An 18,119-nucleotide genomic window follows, 5' to 3' on the forward strand; every position below is an offset into this window, starting at 1 on the left:
TTGGGGTCTGGGGTTTTATAGGGCTTTTTTGAGTAAGGGTCAGCATAAGGCATGGTATATACAGGTGATTTATAATTCCTTTGGAATCTTGTCTCAAGAATAGGGTTATTTAGGTGACTGCGTTAGTTTGGGACTTCAGCATTCTTTGTCCACATAGGTTTACTTACACTTCCGAGGTCTGTCTTCTGCCCTGGTTATAAAGTTACTTGATTAGGGGCTGGAGGGAGAGAAAAAAGTGTATAGTTTAAGTTAAAGAATAAACTGGGCCTTTTAGCAGACTAAGTAGAGTTTACAATGGCATGATCTAATTGACACAATGAAGACATGGATACTTTTTCTTTATCTGGGGAATATCTGGACATATGAAATTGTTCCAGGCCTTTGGAGCTTCAACTGATTAACTCATTAACTCTGTCTTTTCTGGCTTTCTAGTTTTATCTGGTTAACTCTTTGAGTCCCTTTTAGTGGGCTTTACTGACCTTATTCTCCTTCCACCAGCTCATATCTATTTTTCTGCCTAACAGAATATTCCAGGGAGGAGAAACAGTAAGTGCAAAGGCTGGAGGGGAGTCTGTTAAATGCTGGGAACTGTGAGTAGAGGATTTCAGTATGGCTAGAACACGTGAGATCAAATGGTAGAGTAATGGAAAACATGGCAGGAAAAGCAGGAATAATCTTGAGGGGTCTTTGATGTCACACTTTAGACTATTCAAAAGTCAGTGGGGGGAGGGTCTTAAACAGGAGAGTGACATCAGATTTGAGTTTTAGAAAAATCATTCTAAATGTAGAGAATGGATTTGAGGGGGTCAGGCAGGGAGACCAAGTAGGAAGCTGGTAAGAGTAATAGAGGTGAGTGGGGATTGTGGCTTGGACAAAGACAATGCCAAGGTAATTGGAAGGGGAGGGAAATGAGACAGCATGTGCATCTGGTATTCTAAAGAGAAGGGTCCATAACCCAGGGTGTTAGCCCCTTTCCAAAGACTTTTCATTCAAACTCTCCAAACTAATGTTTATATTAAGGCGGGTGGTGGGATTTTTCAGAAATACTATTGTTACTGGAAGCGATCTTGGGGATCAAACAGCCTTCTCCTTCAAGAAAAGCCCAGAGAAGCAAAGCATCTTGCTCAAAGTTACACGGTATGTTAATAGCATAATATGATTCCCTGCAAAATGTTCCCCAGCCTTCAGTGAGGCTAATGGCTAGGGGTACTGTGCCAACAGGACTAGACCTAAGGTGACCCAAGAAAGATCTGAAGGAGTTGGACATAGGTTTCTCCCCCCACCCTCCAAGCAGCCCTGCTACCCTTTCCCCCAGGCGCAGCTCCAGGGACCAACCATGAATAATTGATGAAATAGTTCCTTTGTGCAGAACCCCAGATGCACAGATAACTCTGCAGTAGGATTCCCTATCCTGAGATCTGAGATTCCTTCCTCAGCTCTCTGCACTCCAACCAGGGAAGGGGGTAAAGGGCATTCCTATGGCAGCCAGTCCCCCCGACTACTCCCCAACTGTCATGTGGTTTCTCAAACCCAGTTCTCAAGGAGAGGCCCCTCCTTCAGCGGCTGCACTGTTGCCATGGCAATTAGGTGGGTGGACAGCCCATCCTATCTAGAGGCCACCCAGCCCTCGCGTGGGGAGTTACCATAACAACCCCCCTAGTACTAGAGGGGGTTGGGTCCCGCCCCCCTTCCCCCGCAAATAGAGAGGTGGGTGGCTTGATTGGCAGCTGGGCATAGCAAAGAAGAGAAAGGGAAGGAAAGGCGTCAAAGGGGTGCTAAGAAGGAAATGGGGTGGAGAAAGGGCAAAAAATAGGGAAGGGAAGGAAACGCCTGTGCGCACGCGCACCAGCTCGTGGGCGCCGCTCCGCGGCCGCATGGGCCGCCGCCCACTTCTTTCACGCCAGACTCGCGCGGTCTCACCATCCTTGCGCGCGCCTTTCGCGCTCTCGATCTTGCGCCTGCGCACAGGTGTGGGCGCCTAGGGGGAGGGGAAACGGCGCGCTCGCGTCACGTTCCCTCGTCCACCCGCCTGGTGCACGGCCACTCCGCGCCTGCGCAGGAGAGTCGGGAAGCTCGGGTTGCAGGCTCCGGGACGGTAGCTTCTGTCAGTCGGTGGGTCGGTCCTCCCGCCGGCCCACCCCCTCCCTGTTTTCCTGGGGAGGCGCGGCGAAGTCCGCCCCCGGGATCCCCCGATGGGGGAGAAGCGGCGACGGCGGCAGCGGACTAACCGAGACGGAGCGTGAGCGGCCCCGGGGCCCAGTTCCCCGCGGAGGCCATGGGCGACCCAGCCCCCGCCCGCAGCCTGGACGACATCGACCTGTCTGCCCTGCGGGTGAGAGCGCTGCCCCCCAGCCTCGCGCCTTCCCGTCCCCGCCGCAAGGAAGCGGGGTGGCTGCACACCTCACGTGCTTTCCGGGCGCCTCCTCCGCCAGCCCCATCCCCCTGGGCGACCCCCGCCCCTTCCCCGGGCGCGGGCCGCGGCTGGGCCGCCGCCCTCTGCTCCACTTCTCTCTCCCCTCGCTGTAGATTATGGGAACCAGTCCGGTCCCCACCCTGTGGCGCCCCGCCCCCACTCTTCCCTGCCACCTCTGCCTTTACCAGGTTCCAGACCCCCTTCCTCCAAGATTTTTAGGGATCACCCACTGGTTCCCCTCAACTTTGGTCCCCGTCACCTGCAGAATCTTCATTGTGGTGCCTTTCCCGGGCCCCTTACCTCCTCCCGGACCTCCTTCTTCGCTTGCCCTTACTTGTATCTTCTTCCTCCCCCTCCTCTTTCTCGGCGCCTCGAATTTTGATTTTGCAACTCTCTTGACAGCCTCCCCCTCATCACCCTTTCTTCTTCTCAACCACCCCTAAATTGCATCTCTTCCCTGGTCGGAATTTCAGCTTCCCATCTCTAGCCCACACGTCTCACCGTCGCCCGTACCCCGGTGTTCAGCTCTCCCTATCCCTTCTCTCGGGTTTCAAGTGCAGCAGTCCAGAACCAGGCATTTCCGGTCTCAGAGCCTCGGAATATTACATTACCACATTACCGACTCTGCAGCAGCGTGGGGCTAGAAGGAGACAAGTGCACTGGGGGAGGAGGTCAGGCATTTATTTTCTTCAGAAACTAGCCTGGTCTGGGAAGGGGATGTTTACATGTATGTACACACACAGAACACATGCTGCATGTGGTCAGTCAGGAGACTGGAAAAGCCGTGGGTGTTTATGTTGGCTGGAGGGAGGAGGAGGTAATGGAGATCTCTCAAGGGAGGGCTAGTAAGAAAAGGGGATAAAGGGAAACAATTGTAGCAGGAATTTCTTCGAAATACCAATTATTGTCCCTTTTTGGGGGCTCGTGGATGCCTCATTTGGGGAGCTTTCAGCATTTTTGTGATTTTTCTTCAGCACGGAGCTCTGGCTTAGGGGACGACTGAGTGATTTCAAGGTGAACACACCAGACTGTCACCCAGGTGGTGGTGGTGTCCTGTGTCCTTTGGGCTTTTTCAGCAGGCCAAAGGGTGAGGAGAGCAGGATTTCCCATCTCTGGGTCAGCTTCGCTGGAGGCCCCAGTTGAAACTGTCTCCTGGCTTTTGAGAGCCAGGGAATGTGGCCAGTAGTGGGAAAAGGCAGTCAGCCACACAGGTGCCCCGGATATGACTGGAGGAGAGGGGAATTGAAGAGAGCAAAGTCATGTCCTTAATTGGGTCTCTCTAGGTGACACAGTTTTTCTTGCCATTCAGGTCATAATTTGTTTGGTGCAGTGTTAGGCCAGGAGACATGACTTGCTGGAGAGAAAGTGATAAGTTGCTGAGGAGGGAAACTGAACATTGAATTTCTCCATCTATTGTTGGTGGGTTAAGGGTCTGAAGGCTTTAGGAGGAAGATTTAGGAGGAAAACTGGGTTCTCAGGGTAAGCCAGTTGGGACATGATAATGGAAACCCAGGCTCCCCTTAATGTACTCTGCTCTGCAATCACTGTCTTCCCTTACCACCTTGGTTATTGATTAACTCTGGCTATAGGTTTCTGTGGTTGTGGTAACTGCAGTACAATTAAAAATGGGAGGGTCCAAACCATGACCTTTGGCTTAAGCAGTGTGGGACCCTGCTTGGGCTTCTCTTTTCCTTTAGACTCTTCTGGTAGTTAGGCCTGGACCCTCAACCTAGGATTTCCAGCAATTCTGCCACCCTCTGACCTCAGATGTGGTATTTCCTTTTTGGATTTCTCTGCTTAAAGCCTTCCTCAATTGCCACTTTCCTTATTCTCCTCTCCCTTCCCTCAAGGAAAGCCTGCTGACCTGCTCCCAGGGGTTCTGTCTTTCCTACCTCCTGCTTCTTAAGAAAGCACCGCCCTTCCCCCACTGCCACCCCAGGACGCCAGGGGAGGAAGAGCTGTGCTTTCTTTTAAAGGGGCTAGAGAGGGTTTGCTTTCTCCTTGCTTCTGACCTTTTCTTAGCCTGTCCCTTCTGCTGCACCTCAGAGGGCTGCTGTGGCACTATGGAGCAGCTAGCTCAGTCATCCCTTGTTCTGTTTCTGCCTGGTTTCCAGTGAAAAGTGGTAACCAGGAGACTGCAGCAGAGCGTGTTTCCCTTTACTACATCATCTTCTAGTAGAGGGGGCCTGGGGAAGGGAATGGGAGAGGAACATAGTCAGCATTTATTAACTTGTTTTGAAGAGCCCAAGTCATCCTTCTCCTCTTGTTTCAAGAAAAGGCTTGGTTTTCAGCTGGCGATGAGAGTAATAGTCTGGATTAGGAAGACTGAGTTGCACTAATCTCTTAGCCATGTATGTGTGGGGAGGCCTGATGGACCTGCCACTTTGTAACCACAAGCACACTTGATCTCTTTGAGGCTACATTTCTGTACTGCACAGGAGCATACTAGTAGTAGTAGCTGTATTTCTGAGTACTGGCTTTCTCACTGTGTAGCCGTGGCCTTGCTCCCCTGTCTCCCCTTAGTGAAGGTTCTGCAAAGAGCATTTCCTCTCTAAAGCACTATTTTTTCATCTGTACAGTGGGAATGGTAGTAGTACTGAACTCAGAGCTGCTTAGAATTAAATGAAATACTGTATGTTAAGTACTTAGTCCAGTTCCTGGCACATAGTGACCGTATATTAGCCCTTATTGTTATTATTGTTATCAGATGGCAATCAGAGAAGGCTTCTAGCACAACAGTATCTAAAATAGCACTCTCTCCCCTGCTTTATTTTTATATAAATTTTTATATAGATTCCCTTAGTCTGCTTTATTTTACTTCATTAGTATTTATCACCAGCTGACAAGAACAGCTGACAACATGGGGGTTAAGCGAACTGACCCCCCTGCATAGTCCAAAATCTGTGTGTAATTTTTGGCTCCCCAAAAACTTAACTACTAAATGCCTATTATTGAGTAGCAGCCTTACCAACAACATAGTCAATCCACACATATTTTGTATGTCATATGTATTATATACTGTATTCTTAAAGTAAGCTAGAGAAAAAAGGTGTTTTCAAATTGTCACAAATCCCCCCAAATTTTCCAGTATGTCTATTGAAAAAAATCTATGTGTAAGTGGATCTGTGCATTTCAAAACTGTTGTTCAAGGGTCAACTGTATATTTTTATCAACCCTGACTAAAACGTAAGTTCAGTGGAAGCTAGGATTTTGACTGTTTTGTTCATTTTTGCTTCACCAGTGCCTGTCACAGTGTTTTGCACAGAGTGGGGACCCAAATGTTTGTCATGATAGCAAGTGAAAGGTTTTGGCGCAATGCTTGCTTGGAGAGAAAATAATAAATGTCATACTTGTTAGGCTTCCTTATGCCCCTCTTTTATATTCACACAATTAAGTATATTTCTTTTCTGAGTTGTTTTTGGAATCAGACCTTGGTGGTAAACAGAGTTCTGGAAGCTTCCATCTGAGCAGTGCCCTTGAAGTAAAGTTAGGATCATCCAAGAGAAAATACGGACCTCTTAGTTCAAGCTTTCCTTGTGTCCAAGCTTGGTTATATTCCAAAAGAATCTTCTTACTTGGATCTCTTGGCTTCTCACAAAGGATAAGTATCAGTAGAAGTGGATGGGACAAGGAGGGAGCAGACCCCAGGCTGACCTGTTTCCTTTGTATTATAGCTCCTTTTGGTTGACCCACTTCATAAATCAAACAGCTTCTCTTTACTGCCCAACCCTCTGGAAGTTTTAGACCGCAGTGTCCTTGAAACTACCGAGCTGTGCTCAGTATGGCTGTATTGAAATAATATCGTGGAGCTAGGTCAAGAGGGACTTGTTGCTAGGTAGTAGTGCTGACAGAGATGTTCTTTTTGAAATGATTTTGTGTTGTTGTGTCCATTCTTTGGAGAAGTCTTCCCTTTCCTTCCCTCCTCATGAGGCTGTAGAGCCAGCACTTGGAAAGTTGGCAGTTCTGGGCCTGTGTTTCTAGGCTGCTGAGCAATTTGGGACTGCTACTGTGTTCTGATGTGCTCCCTGTCCAAACGTTGATGACAGATGCCTCAGACAGGGGAATGGAAGGCTGACCTCCCGCAGCAGAAGTAATGGCATTGAGTAGTGACTTTTTCCTAGAGAACTGCAGATGAGGGTAGGGCTGTTTGGGGAGCTAGGAGCATTTGGAGTGAAGTGAAATGTTGCTTTGGCAAAATGATGGAAGGAAGGTTACGGAGAACTTTGCTGAAATGAGGTGTTAACTCTTCCCCTAATGAGGGAAGAGAAACCACCAGCCTTTATGCTGTGGGATAGGATAGACTGCCCTAGTCCTTAGTGATACATGGAAGGGAAAGTCTTTGGAAAAGTGAGGTTTTGACGGTGAGAGGGGTCAGCAAGAGAACCAACTGGTCTGCCCCCTCACACTTGCCCCAAGAACTCATTTAACACTATGCTATATAGCATCCTAATTTTAAATCTGGTCTCCATTCCTTTCAACTTTAAACTGTGTGCCTAAGACCGAGTCACTCAAATAGTTTGGATATGTAAAGTGTCCTCGCTTGTCATCTTGGGGACAGGATGGCAGGAAGTATGCAACTGCTCTTTACAAGCTTGCACTCTGGCATAGGTCTATAAATAAGGGATGCTCTAAGCTCTCAACTCAGAAACATAAAACAATTTTAGGACTGGAGAGCATCTCCAGAAGCCTTCTGAGAGTTGGCCTGACTGATCTGTCTGCCTCAGACAAAGTTGTGCCAGAGAAAGTCCTTTCCTCATCAGGCACCAGATGTTGTCTGTCGTTTTAAGAATCAGGTTCTGGATACTATGGGAAGGATGTAATACTGTGATCAGAACTATACTAACCTATTTCGTCAGAATTCTGGGTGCATCCACCTAAGAAATGCCTTTGCAAGCTCAGGCTCCCCTGTTTTCAACTGTTACTGCTTTCCTCAATATCAGGGTTGGGAAGTTTTTGTTAAATCTGATTCCCATGAATTATACTCATTTTCTGTTGTCCCATGGTCAGTCATCTTGAAATCTGATATCCAGTCTTTTCCTTGCCCCAAGCACCCACTTTATACCCCCAACTCTCTGTCTTCTCTTTCCTAGGTTGAAGAAATAGAACAAAAAATAATCAGGTAAATAAATAAACTCTCAAAGCATTTCTTGAATGCCCACGGAATATAGGAAGATACAAAAACATTACGTGGTAGAAGACTTGGACTCTGTTCACAGCCCACATTCATTCCCTCCTCTCTCGCCTGCTTTTCCTGCCATTCTCTTCCTAATCAACCAGTCTTTGACAAGAGCCTGGGATTCTTCCATCTACAGGAAGCTCCTTGAGGGTAATTGAAAGGGTTCTTGAAGCTCTTTGTTCTTTATAAGGGCAGGGAATGGTAGAGGGAGGAGAGAAGAAAGGGATGGAGCCCCTGCAGATTTTGTGCAGTAACCAGACAGCCTGAGGATGTACTTGCTAACTGTGGGTAGGATTTCCTGTTTTGTTTGAGGAAAGATCTGGAACTAGTCAGAGGGCAGTGACAAACAAGACAGACATGGTTTTCCTATAGCCTAGATCTTAGTGGGGAGACACATTAATAAAATAATCATACATATGATTACATATATATAAAAGTGCAAACTGTGATAAGGACTGTTGCTGAAAAGTTTAGCGTGCCAAAAGAGCATATAACAAGAATTGTTTTTCCTGTTTACAGGACAAAACTGGTTGGTTGGTTGAGAAACAAATCACATGTCAAAAAACTAAGGTGGCATCGCAGAAAGAATAGATAGAGACAAACCAGCAGGTAGAATTTGATGATGGCCAAAATTGGGGACCTGGAATGGGGCCATTCTTAGGGTGGAGTGTTTGGTCAACAAGCAAAGGCCAGGGGTCTGAGGATGGGGTGGAACTCTGGGCTTAATTTCCAAAAGGATTTCTGAACTTTCCTATCAGGGGAAAAAAGGTTTATTTCAAGGGTAAGGGTATGTATAATGGAAAGGGCATATGACTGAAATGACCCTCATTTGTATTTATTGTGGGAAGAATCACTGAGTACTGGGTCTGTGTGGACTCACGTGTCACTCTGCATTGGGTAGGTGGCTGTGCTTACTGCCTAGAGCACATATGTGAGGAAGAAAGGTATATCACTAGATATTTTATTTTATATATTTTTTAAAAAATTGTATATATTTAAAATGTACAGCATGTTTTGATATAAATAGTGAAGTGATTACTAGAGTGAGCTGATTACATTTCCATCTCCTCACATAGTTGCGTGTGTGTATGCACCATTAGACATTACTAGCCTGAATGGTGGCAGGACTGGAAGGCAGGCTGGTTTCACAGAAAAAAACACAGGTAGGCCCAGCCTTGGGCTCAGCTCTTGTGGTCTGTGGGAAGTAGGGTTTTTCCTAACATTAGATATGGTGTATAAATAGATGAGACCCAGTTTACATTGTGTGCAAGTAGGGGGGTGTAGACCCAGTTTACATTACGTAGATAGGGGGAGTGTTACTGATTTTGTGTGTTTGAAATGAAACAGGGTTGTGGAAGCCAGTCTTGGGCTTCTTGGAGGAGCCGGACTGCAAGAGCTGCTTAAATGTCAGGTGGGTGGCCGTGGGGAAGATGGTGGGATGGGCTGTGAGAGGTGCTTGGTGGCACAGCCTATGGGAGGAGCCTTAGTGGCTGGAGAGAGATGAGTGGAGGAAATGGAGACTCTTAACCTAAGAAAAATGGTGATGGTTGGTAAGGGAGGAGGCAAGATGACCTCTGACAGAGTGGATAGTTAGGATCTCAGACTCATCTGGGATATGCAGGAGAGTCTTACAGAGCCAAAGGGGACATGTGAAGTGGAGAGTTTCTGTGATCACAACTGGAAACCCCCACCACCGAGTCTGTGCCTAAGTCAGTGCACATGCAGCGAATGCACCTCTGCCTTGCCTTAGGGATGAGGCCACCTAAAAGCAGGCCTGTTGTGAGCTGATCATTGGAGAGAGAGAGGGAAATTTTTCATACCCTCTTCCACCAGAAGCCATTTGAGAAATGAATTTGAAGAGCCTGGGTTTCTGAATTGCACCTGGAACCACAGGTTTGGAGTTTTCTATGAATAACTTGCAAGGACAGATTGAGGATCAGTAGGGCTGAGTGAAGAAAATTCTACCTCCTTTAAGCTACCTCAACTTGTGCTTTTTCCACAAAGCTTCTCCTGACCATGCCAGCCCTCACTGGTCATGTTCTCTACCTTCTCACAGACCTTATAATTTGGCATTTGAACGTATATTGCCTTGTATTGAATCCCTTGTTAGGGTCTTGCTTTCCCATCACTTCCTTACATAAAGGGACCATGATCTACATTTCCTGGTGATCCTCCACAGTGCCTACAAAAATGCTGAGCACATAGTAGGGGTTCAGGACTTACTCACTTGTATGTGACAGGGATCTTAGTCTTCCTAAGATTGATTCTGCAAGCAACAGAGCATACCTCATGTATGCTGGGCACTGTGTGACAAAACAACACAGATATTCGGTGGTTCTCAACTAGGGTGGCGCTGCCCTCCAGGGGGAGTTTGGAAATGTTGAGGAGGGAGATTTAATTGTCTTTCGCCCTGCCTCAGAGTCACTACCAGCAGTTAGTATGTGGGGGAGTATCAGGGATGTTAATCACTCTGCAATGTGTGCAGCTCATTGAAGAATTGTTTTTCCACCAAAATGGCTGCTTGTGGCTCATGTGAACTTGGTATGAATGTAGGACAGGTTAGGTGAAGGACTAGACAGGCTTCTTCCCTGAAGTCGGAAGTAGTTCCTTTACTTTGTTCTGGTTGGAGAGAAGAATGTAAGCTCTGAATTACTTGTGTTTATGGCACGTGTCTTCTAACAGCTGTTATTTGGCTGCCAGCACACCTCTGAGGGTAAAATGGGCAGGCTACAAGCCAGACTGTAAGGAAGATTTCCATGCTCTTTATCACTCACCCACTGTTTCTTTCAAGGCACATTTGTGAGAAAGTGGCTGAAGCATGTGGTACTTGGTCTTTAATGCTGAGTGGCTCAGGAAAGAATCTTCAAGAAAACAGTCAGACAGGCGCCCCAAACAAAGCCTAGGCAGCCTGAGGCAGAGATAGATGTGTGCACGCAGCATTTGAGAGGGGAGGCTAGCACTGGTGTCTTCCCTTAGGTCTTTTCATCCAAAGGTTGTCTCCTTGAAGACTGGTTGTGAGTGTATGTCATTGCTCAAGTTGCAGGGGAGTAACCAGAGGGAAGACCTAGCGCGTCCTTAGGAGAAAAACAGCTTTGGGAGTGGGTGAGGGGCTGGGAGCAGAGCAGCTGATGGGGACAAGTTGAAGCCGTGCAGCAGGACTGCCATCCACTTCTCGGTACCTTGTAATCTGATTGAGGAGCAGAACTTCACAGGCTCTTGGTCTTGTCTGGCTACAGTTTGGAGAAGCTGAAGAAAGTCCCTCTTCCCTTAACAAGGTCATCCTTGACTGGGGAAACTACCTTACTCCACATGTCAAACAAAGCCAGGGTGTGGGGACAGGCAGCATGTGGCTCAGAAGCTTGTCAGTTCTTTTATCCCTGTAGACCTGTAGTAAACCCTTTTTCTTTTCTCAGTTCAGGACAAAGATTGCTCTGATAAAATTACTTATATTTTAATGTGATTGACTTAAGGAGGGGTTTGGGGGTTGAAATAACAATGAATATTCACTATGCAGTATGTTTTCTCCTTATATTATCTCATTATCCCTCACAGTGACCCTTTAAAACAGATACTTTCTTCAGTTTCAAGATGAAGAAACCAGGGCTTGTAGAACTTGGAAGTTGAATGATTTGCCTGAAGTTGGACAACCAGCAAGTGGCAGATCCCAGATTCAGACTCAGGTCTGACTCATTCCAGAGCCTGAGCTTGTTCAGCCCTGTGCGGTTGGCAGTGTGTTCCCAGCAGCAGGGTATGTGTGACTACGTGTTGAGAGGAGGGCACTTTGCAGCTGACATTCTAGACCATATGCTTTGAGCAGTATTGTTTGCTGCTTGCTTTAATTGTAAATGTGTGGCCTGTGGTAAACAGGCTTTCTGGTCTTGTTTAGAGATATAACACTGTCCATAATGTTTCTGTGCTGAAGTATTTGGAGACTTTTGAAGTAGGGTCTGTTTCATGGATTGGAAACAGTCTGCATGAGAAATGGTTACTGGCCCCCTGGAGCATGTGGTCTAGATCTGTGTCTTAGTAGAGGACAGGTTTTGCTGATACACCTGGGACATATTTTGAGAAGAGGGGGTAAGTGACATTAGCCCAGCCTCTGGGGACTGCTGGTTAATTGTCATTGGTGGGCACATGCTGGGAATACAAAACTCCCTGGGGCCTAGAGCTCATGCCCAGAGCTGATAGAGACTTTTGGGTGTTGGGCCGCCTGGCAGAGCACTGTGATAGCAGGAGGGAAAAGACATGCTAGAGAATTGAGAGGATTCAGTCTGGAGCAGAGAGAGTTGAATGATCCAGAAGGCCTGTTTTTAGGAGGGAGGAAAGGAAGACTCTCACTCCCCCTCTCCATTTACAATGTTACTATAGTTACATTCTCTTAACATAAAATTTACCATTTTAGCTGTCTTAAGCATACAGTCCGTGGCATTAAGTCCATTCACATTCTTCTGTAAACCCTCACTGCCATCCAGCTCCAGAACTTTTTCATTTAACCAAACTGAAACTGTATCCATTAAATAAGAACTCCCCCTGCCCCCCCCCCCCCACACCTCCGGCAACTTCTGTGTCTCCTCCCTTTTTGTGTGTGCAGAGTTGAGCAAAGGGCCTGACATAGCAGATGCTTAATATTTGTTGAGTCAGATGAGGTGACCTGTCTCAGAAGTCTTGTGTCATAAGGCAACTCAGAATAGTCCCCTCCCACCTGGCTGCAATGCAAGGTGATCTTTTTCTGAGAGGGGTTTTAAAATGAAATGGCTGCATGGAATCACCAGAGGATTAAGCAGCAGAAAGCAGTTCAGGGTTTCTCTTCCCTATTCAGCTTCTTTTGCCGTCTCTCAGCTATGACTTGCTTTCTAGTTCTCTTGTTGTGTTTATTTTCATCATCATGCTGTTCTCAGTTCTTCTCTTCCTGGGAGGCTGGTGGGTTGGTGCTAGGGCAGTTGGAAAGACAGTCGTTTAGGGAGTTGGAAAGAAGATAATAAAATGTAACAGCATTTCTGCATTTGTGTGTAAAGGACTACATGCTTTAACGGGGCTTTTCCCTGAAGTGGGGGAAAACCATCTTTAGGTGAGTACCTTGGACCTGTCAGAGTGTCTGGCTTTCCTGTGTTCAACTTTTCCCAAGGGGTAGCCAGTGATACATCTCTGGCTGGAAGCTGTACTCAGCATTGTATTCACATACCATTAGGAACCTTTCTAAGTGCCAAAAGCTCACACATGGCAACATCAATAAAGGGAAGGTAGGTTTTTAGGATCCAGATGCTTCTCTCCTGTAGGGTGGGCCACAGAAAAGCCCTAAATTCTTATGGGAGGAGGGGGTAGTTAGCTGCCAAAAATGTTTGGGGGAAACCATGCGCAGCCTTTTAGATCCCTTTGATATCACCTTCCTGGGCCTCAAGGCCTACAGTGTCAGGCTGTAACCATCCGTGGTGTCCACACCGCTGGACAGACCCAAAGCATGAACTAGAATTGAGTTTGAGTTCTTAGAATAGAGTTGACCAGTTGGATGGTCTGCCTGGTCTCCTCACTTTGCTTTGTCCACACCCAGTTTCTTCTTTGACCTTCATGGGGAAAGAGGGAAAAAGAGGAGAGTGGGAGAGCCCCCTGTTGTAGAGAGGCCTGTCTTACAGAGTCCAGGCCATGGAGGCCTGCAGCGGTAGGTTTGGGGTGGTGACTTAGAGTCCACTGTTCAGGGCTGCATCCCTAGATTACCAGTCCTTGTGTTGGATCCTAAAGACTAAGGGAAAGAGTGAGGCCTCATACTCATAGTCTTTCTCTCTATCTTCTGTGCACAACTTGAGAGGAGGCACACAGATTTGGCATTATCTTCCAGGGGCTGCCTAATGCTGAATGGCCCTTTTCACCACAGTCCCTCTCACTGTAATCTATTTAGTCTTGTTTTTTCCTTAGACTGAGCTGGGTATGAAATGAGGTTGATTGTTTTCCTTGGACTGAGTGTGTTTTAACTATCTTTGGTGTACACAGTTTGAACGAAGGAATGTCTCGCTTCTAGAAACACTGCCTTCCTTAGGTGTTGGCCTATATACTCTGGCATTATCGTTTATTATCACCGTCACTAATAAAAGTAAAAACTGATTTATGTGCCTGTGCTTAAAGCACAGCATCCATAGGCCATCGTGCATCTTTTAAGGTGCTAATAGTAGGTCAGGGTCTTGGAGCTTGTTAGGTCTGACTTCTGATACCCCTGTGCTTAACCACTCTGCTCTGTTGCCCAGTCCCCACCAGAAACTGGCTCAGAGCTCATATGTGTTTGGCTGTTCTGCGGTCCAAGGTGCATTCTGGGCAGATGAGGTGTGTTTCACAAATCAAAGATAAATGTCCCTGTTACTTCCCAGAGCCCTGCCCTGGCCTTGTAACCTCCTCAGATTGGGTAAAATTGACTTCTCCAGAAAGCTCCAGATGGAGGTCTGGTGGGGCTTTTGGAGTTTAGGCAGCATGATCCATGGTGAGTGTGGCCTTAGGAGCTAGGAGACATGGTTCTAGTTACAGTTCTTTATCTACAGGATGAGTGTCGTATCTTTGGGACTTGGTTTCCTTATTTGCAAAACGAGGGGATGAAAACAGTGGCTCTTAATCAGGGGCTCGGTCAGAATCACCTGGATTGCTTTTTAACCTGCATGTACCCAGGCCCTGCCCCCGGAGGTGATTCAGTCAGTCCAGGGTGCGGCCCTCATATGTGTGTTTTCCCAGGAGATCTGATGCAGATTTCATCTGAGAACTCCTGGACCAGGGGATCCCCAAGGTCCCCTTAGACCCAATAGCCCCCATCTCCCTTCTTTTCTCTCTTCCTCATATCTTTCAGTGCCTACTCTGTCGTATGCTGTTGTTCTCAACACTGATCTGACCACATGAACAGATCAGATGTATGATTTGCAATGTACTATATGTAAGGAAAGGTATGCTTGTTGGGTGGGGCCTGTCTGTGTGAAGCTGGGGGAAGGAGGAGGTAAGGGAAATGGGATTGGGGGATGATGGCAAAAGAGGTAACCAGGATGTTGTCTCTAAGCTGTCTGGGAATCACCAGCACCTACTGTGTAGAGATCTCAGAGTAGGAGCAAAGTTGGGGTGTCGGCTTGAGGCTGGGCATCTGTGAAGGACATAATAAAGGGCAGGTTCAGAAGAAGGTCTGCAGGACTGTTTGAAGTATGAACTTCAGTGTACGTGCACTCCAGAGACTTTCCTGAGTCTGTCATTGCTGAGGGGCAGAGTGGTCAGACCAGGTGAGGACTGACCTGGGGATTGGGAGTTGTAACTTGGGTTTTGAAGATAGGAAGCGACCTGGAATAGAGGGGCCTTCTCTGTCATCACTCATCTGCAGAAGCACAGGCTTTGGAGACAGTTAAGTTTTAATCCCAGTTCTGTTACTTTCTGCATGACCTCTGGCAAGGTCATTACTACCCCCATGCTTCATTTACCTCACTTGTCAAATGAGGCTAACAAGACTGCAAGGGCTGAATGAAAGTATAGGTTAAGTGGTTGGGCTGGTAACTGCTTGTTAGATGGGTGGTAGCTGCCTGATTGCTCCTGTGAAAGAAAGTGCCCAGAAAGGCTGTCACCGGGTTCTGTTAACATCTCCTCAGCATTTTGTTTGGGAAAGAGAAGACCACCGAGTCTATTGAGTTCAATCTTAATGGCTGTGGATGGGTGAATCACTGAGCCTCCTTGTGTGGGCATGGAATTCCATGAGCCTGGCTTCCCTTTCCCTGCCCTAGAGTGTTCTACCATTCCCTGAATGTCTTCCAGCCTCACTGGAGAAAAGAACCACCTCGAATCTAGTATCTGAACTTGAAACTCCTGTCTGTCCTGCCCCCTGAGTCAGGAATTCCAGCGGTCGCTGGGCAGTCACTCTGGCCCCATGTGCCCTTTTGTGTAAAAGCTCTGGGCCCCCTCTGGGGAAACACCCAGCCTGAGGGGAAACCGGAGCCACACCCTCAGGGATACTTTTATGGGGATATAGGGCTTTATTGGGATGTGAGGGACTGGACAGTGGTTAAAAAAATGTGTAAAGTGAATGTGCGAGACAGGGCATTGGTAAGAAACGTGTAAAGTGCCTTATTGACTGAAAGGATTCTGGGCTGCTTGACTCCTCCTTCCCTGGAGATTTAAGACTTTCCTTCCTGCCTCAGCCTTCCTGCCTCAGCCTTCAGGCCTTCATTGCTTGATTAACTCTTACTTGTCCTTTTGGTCTCAGTTTAAATGTCACTCCCCCTTGCAGGCCTTTCCTGCATCACGACCTCCCTTTACTCTTTCTAATAGTGCCCTGTACTTTTCTTCGTAATCTGTCACAGTTGAATTTATATAGTTATGTCATTATGTCTGCTTTAAAGCCTGCTTCCTGTAAGCTACAGGAAAGAAGGGACCATTTCTGTTTTGTTCATTACCACAGTCTAGCAGGTGGTCAATGTTTGTTGAGTGAATGCATGAACTGGTTCACTGGGCCCTAGAGTTGTCATAAATGTAGCCAGGGAAGGATTCTTAGGAGAAAAAGGAGAGACAGGCAGGGTGGAAAGTTAGGTGAGCATGTTTGCTCCATCCTGTTTGTCTGGAAGTTCTTCCTGTCTCACCTACATCCCTTGGGCTGTAGTTTATTCTGAGTTGGTGCTTGGTGGAGCCAGAGAATATCTGGTATCCACCCTTTGGAGGATAACCCTCGTCTTCCTTTCTGTGTCTGTGATTCAGACATCCTCCCTGTCCCTGCTGGTCCCACCCTCCACCTGCTCTTCTCCCAACAGACTCAGCTTTGTGCCCTCTGCCCTTCCTTCCTGGGTTTCTCTTTATAGTTCTTTTGCCATTTGTAGCATTTTTTACTAAATTCTCTCTCATGCTGTTTGGTTGGGTCTTCCATCTGGAATTAGAATCAATTCATGGGTAAGGCTTGGTCATGAAGCTTCCCTAGTCTCTTCCCTTGGGTTTGTGGACACCTGACTCTCACAGGAGGAGGTTGGCAATGAGGTATAATGATTTGTTTGTGCAACATTTGAAAACCAGCAGTGAGAAGGGTTATTATTATCCAGCCCCTGATTATTATTGTCCTCCTCCGTGAGCTTGGTGTCTGCCAGCCTGAATGGGCTTGACGGCTCCCTCCCTGCTTGCCTGCCTTCTGCTGCTTCCTGACTCTGCCCTTTCTTGCTCTTCTCTAGCGTCTGCTTGCCAGCAACTCCCCTCCTCCCTGGCCCTGTCAGCCCTAACTCCAAGGCCTTAGGTCTTTTTTTCTCCCTCCTCTTTCACTTGCTCTCCTCTCAATTCTACTTTTTTATTCTGTTTCTTTTAGCCTGAGCTGCCACTGTTCACTCTAAATTCCAGTAACACCAAGTCTTAGTCACCTTTTGACAGTTTTTCCTTGCTGTATGGGAGGCAGTCTCTTCATAAAAACTATGCAAGTTTGTAACACTTAGTGGATTTCAGAATGTTTTTGCATGTATGACTTCTTCTGAGCTGTCATTCAGTAAGTAAGGAAAAAGGAAAAGGTTCTGAAAGGTTTAGTGATCCGCTGATTTGCCTCAATTACACGGAAGAATCGGAACCAGTGCCCAGGCCTTCTGATTCTTTATGAAGTACAAACAAACCCTCACCCTTCCCTGTCATTCCATCTTCCTACACTCCCATCTTCCATTCTGGTGAGAGAATCTGTCAGAGTTATCCTCTTATACTTTTGAACCTTCCTGTAAGTTGTCCTCAGAGGTGGGAACCTCTGCTTTTCTCACCTACGCAGCCTCTTGCCCACTTTCTTTCCAAAATGCTTAGCTCCTTTCTCCTCCAGGAAGCCTTCCCCTTTTCTCTTCTGGCCCTGTTGCTTCCTACAGTCTTTAGGTCCTTGTTTATATCCCCATTTGGGTTTTGCCAACCATATAGGAGTCCCCTTCCTTAAGACAGTCCACTTTCTAGTGATACATATATCCAAGCATATAAACTATGGGGCACTGATTCACAGGCAAAAAAGGATGCACTTTTAGTAGCTGCCCTAGTGCATTGCTTTTATGTGAATATTCATGGATTATTTTGGAAGAATGAAGATAAACCCAAAACTAGTGTTTGAAACCCTTGTATTAAGGAGAGAGGAAGGTTTTTCTAGATAACATCAACTTTCTTTTATTTCTATATTCTTTCATTCAGCAGATAGGTATTGAAAGGGGCCCTGACCTCCATGAACTTAGTCTGGCAGAGGAGACAGACAATTAAAAAGTCAGTCACAAAAATGTGATTGGTGCCATGAAAGGGGCAGTACCGAGTACTGTGGGAGCAGGAATACTGTCAGGGAAACTTCCTGGAGGGGTGGGCATGGGGGCATCCAGGTAAAGAGGGGAGTGATGTGTTTGGAAGAGTGAAGAGCATGTATAGTGACCCAGAGGTGAGAGGGCACGGCTGTTACTAGAACAGAGAGAAAACCAGTAGCGCGCAGGTCTCTTGCCCCTCTGCCTCATCCCTACACCAGGAGGAAACAAATGATCCCAAGATGGGAATTGGCAAGGCTCCAGATGAACCACACGTGGGATAATCAGCTGTAAGGCA

General features: G+C 47.0%; 1 protein-coding gene across 13 annotated transcripts in view; it reads left to right on the forward strand.

The window, feature by feature from the left end:
* Positions 1 to 2,071: 2,071 nt before the first annotated feature.
* Positions 2,072 to 18,119, forward strand: part of MINK1 (misshapen like kinase 1) — a 48,934-nt gene continuing 32,886 nt past the window's right edge. For all 13 annotated transcript variants that reach the window (XM_036895835.2, XM_036895837.2, XM_036895838.2 and 10 more), the window contains exon 1: positions 2,072 to 2,332. In XM_036895835.2, the coding sequence (XP_036751730.2) occupies positions 2,276 to 2,332 (57 nt within the window). In that variant the 5' untranslated portion in view covers positions 2,072 to 2,275. The remainder of the gene's footprint in view (positions 2,333 to 18,119) is intronic.

Source organism: Manis pentadactyla, chromosome 4, assembly GCF_030020395.1.
Source record: "Manis pentadactyla isolate mManPen7 chromosome 4, mManPen7.hap1, whole genome shotgun sequence".
In the NCBI taxonomy this organism is placed as follows: domain Eukaryota; kingdom Metazoa; phylum Chordata; class Mammalia; order Pholidota; family Manidae; genus Manis; species Manis pentadactyla.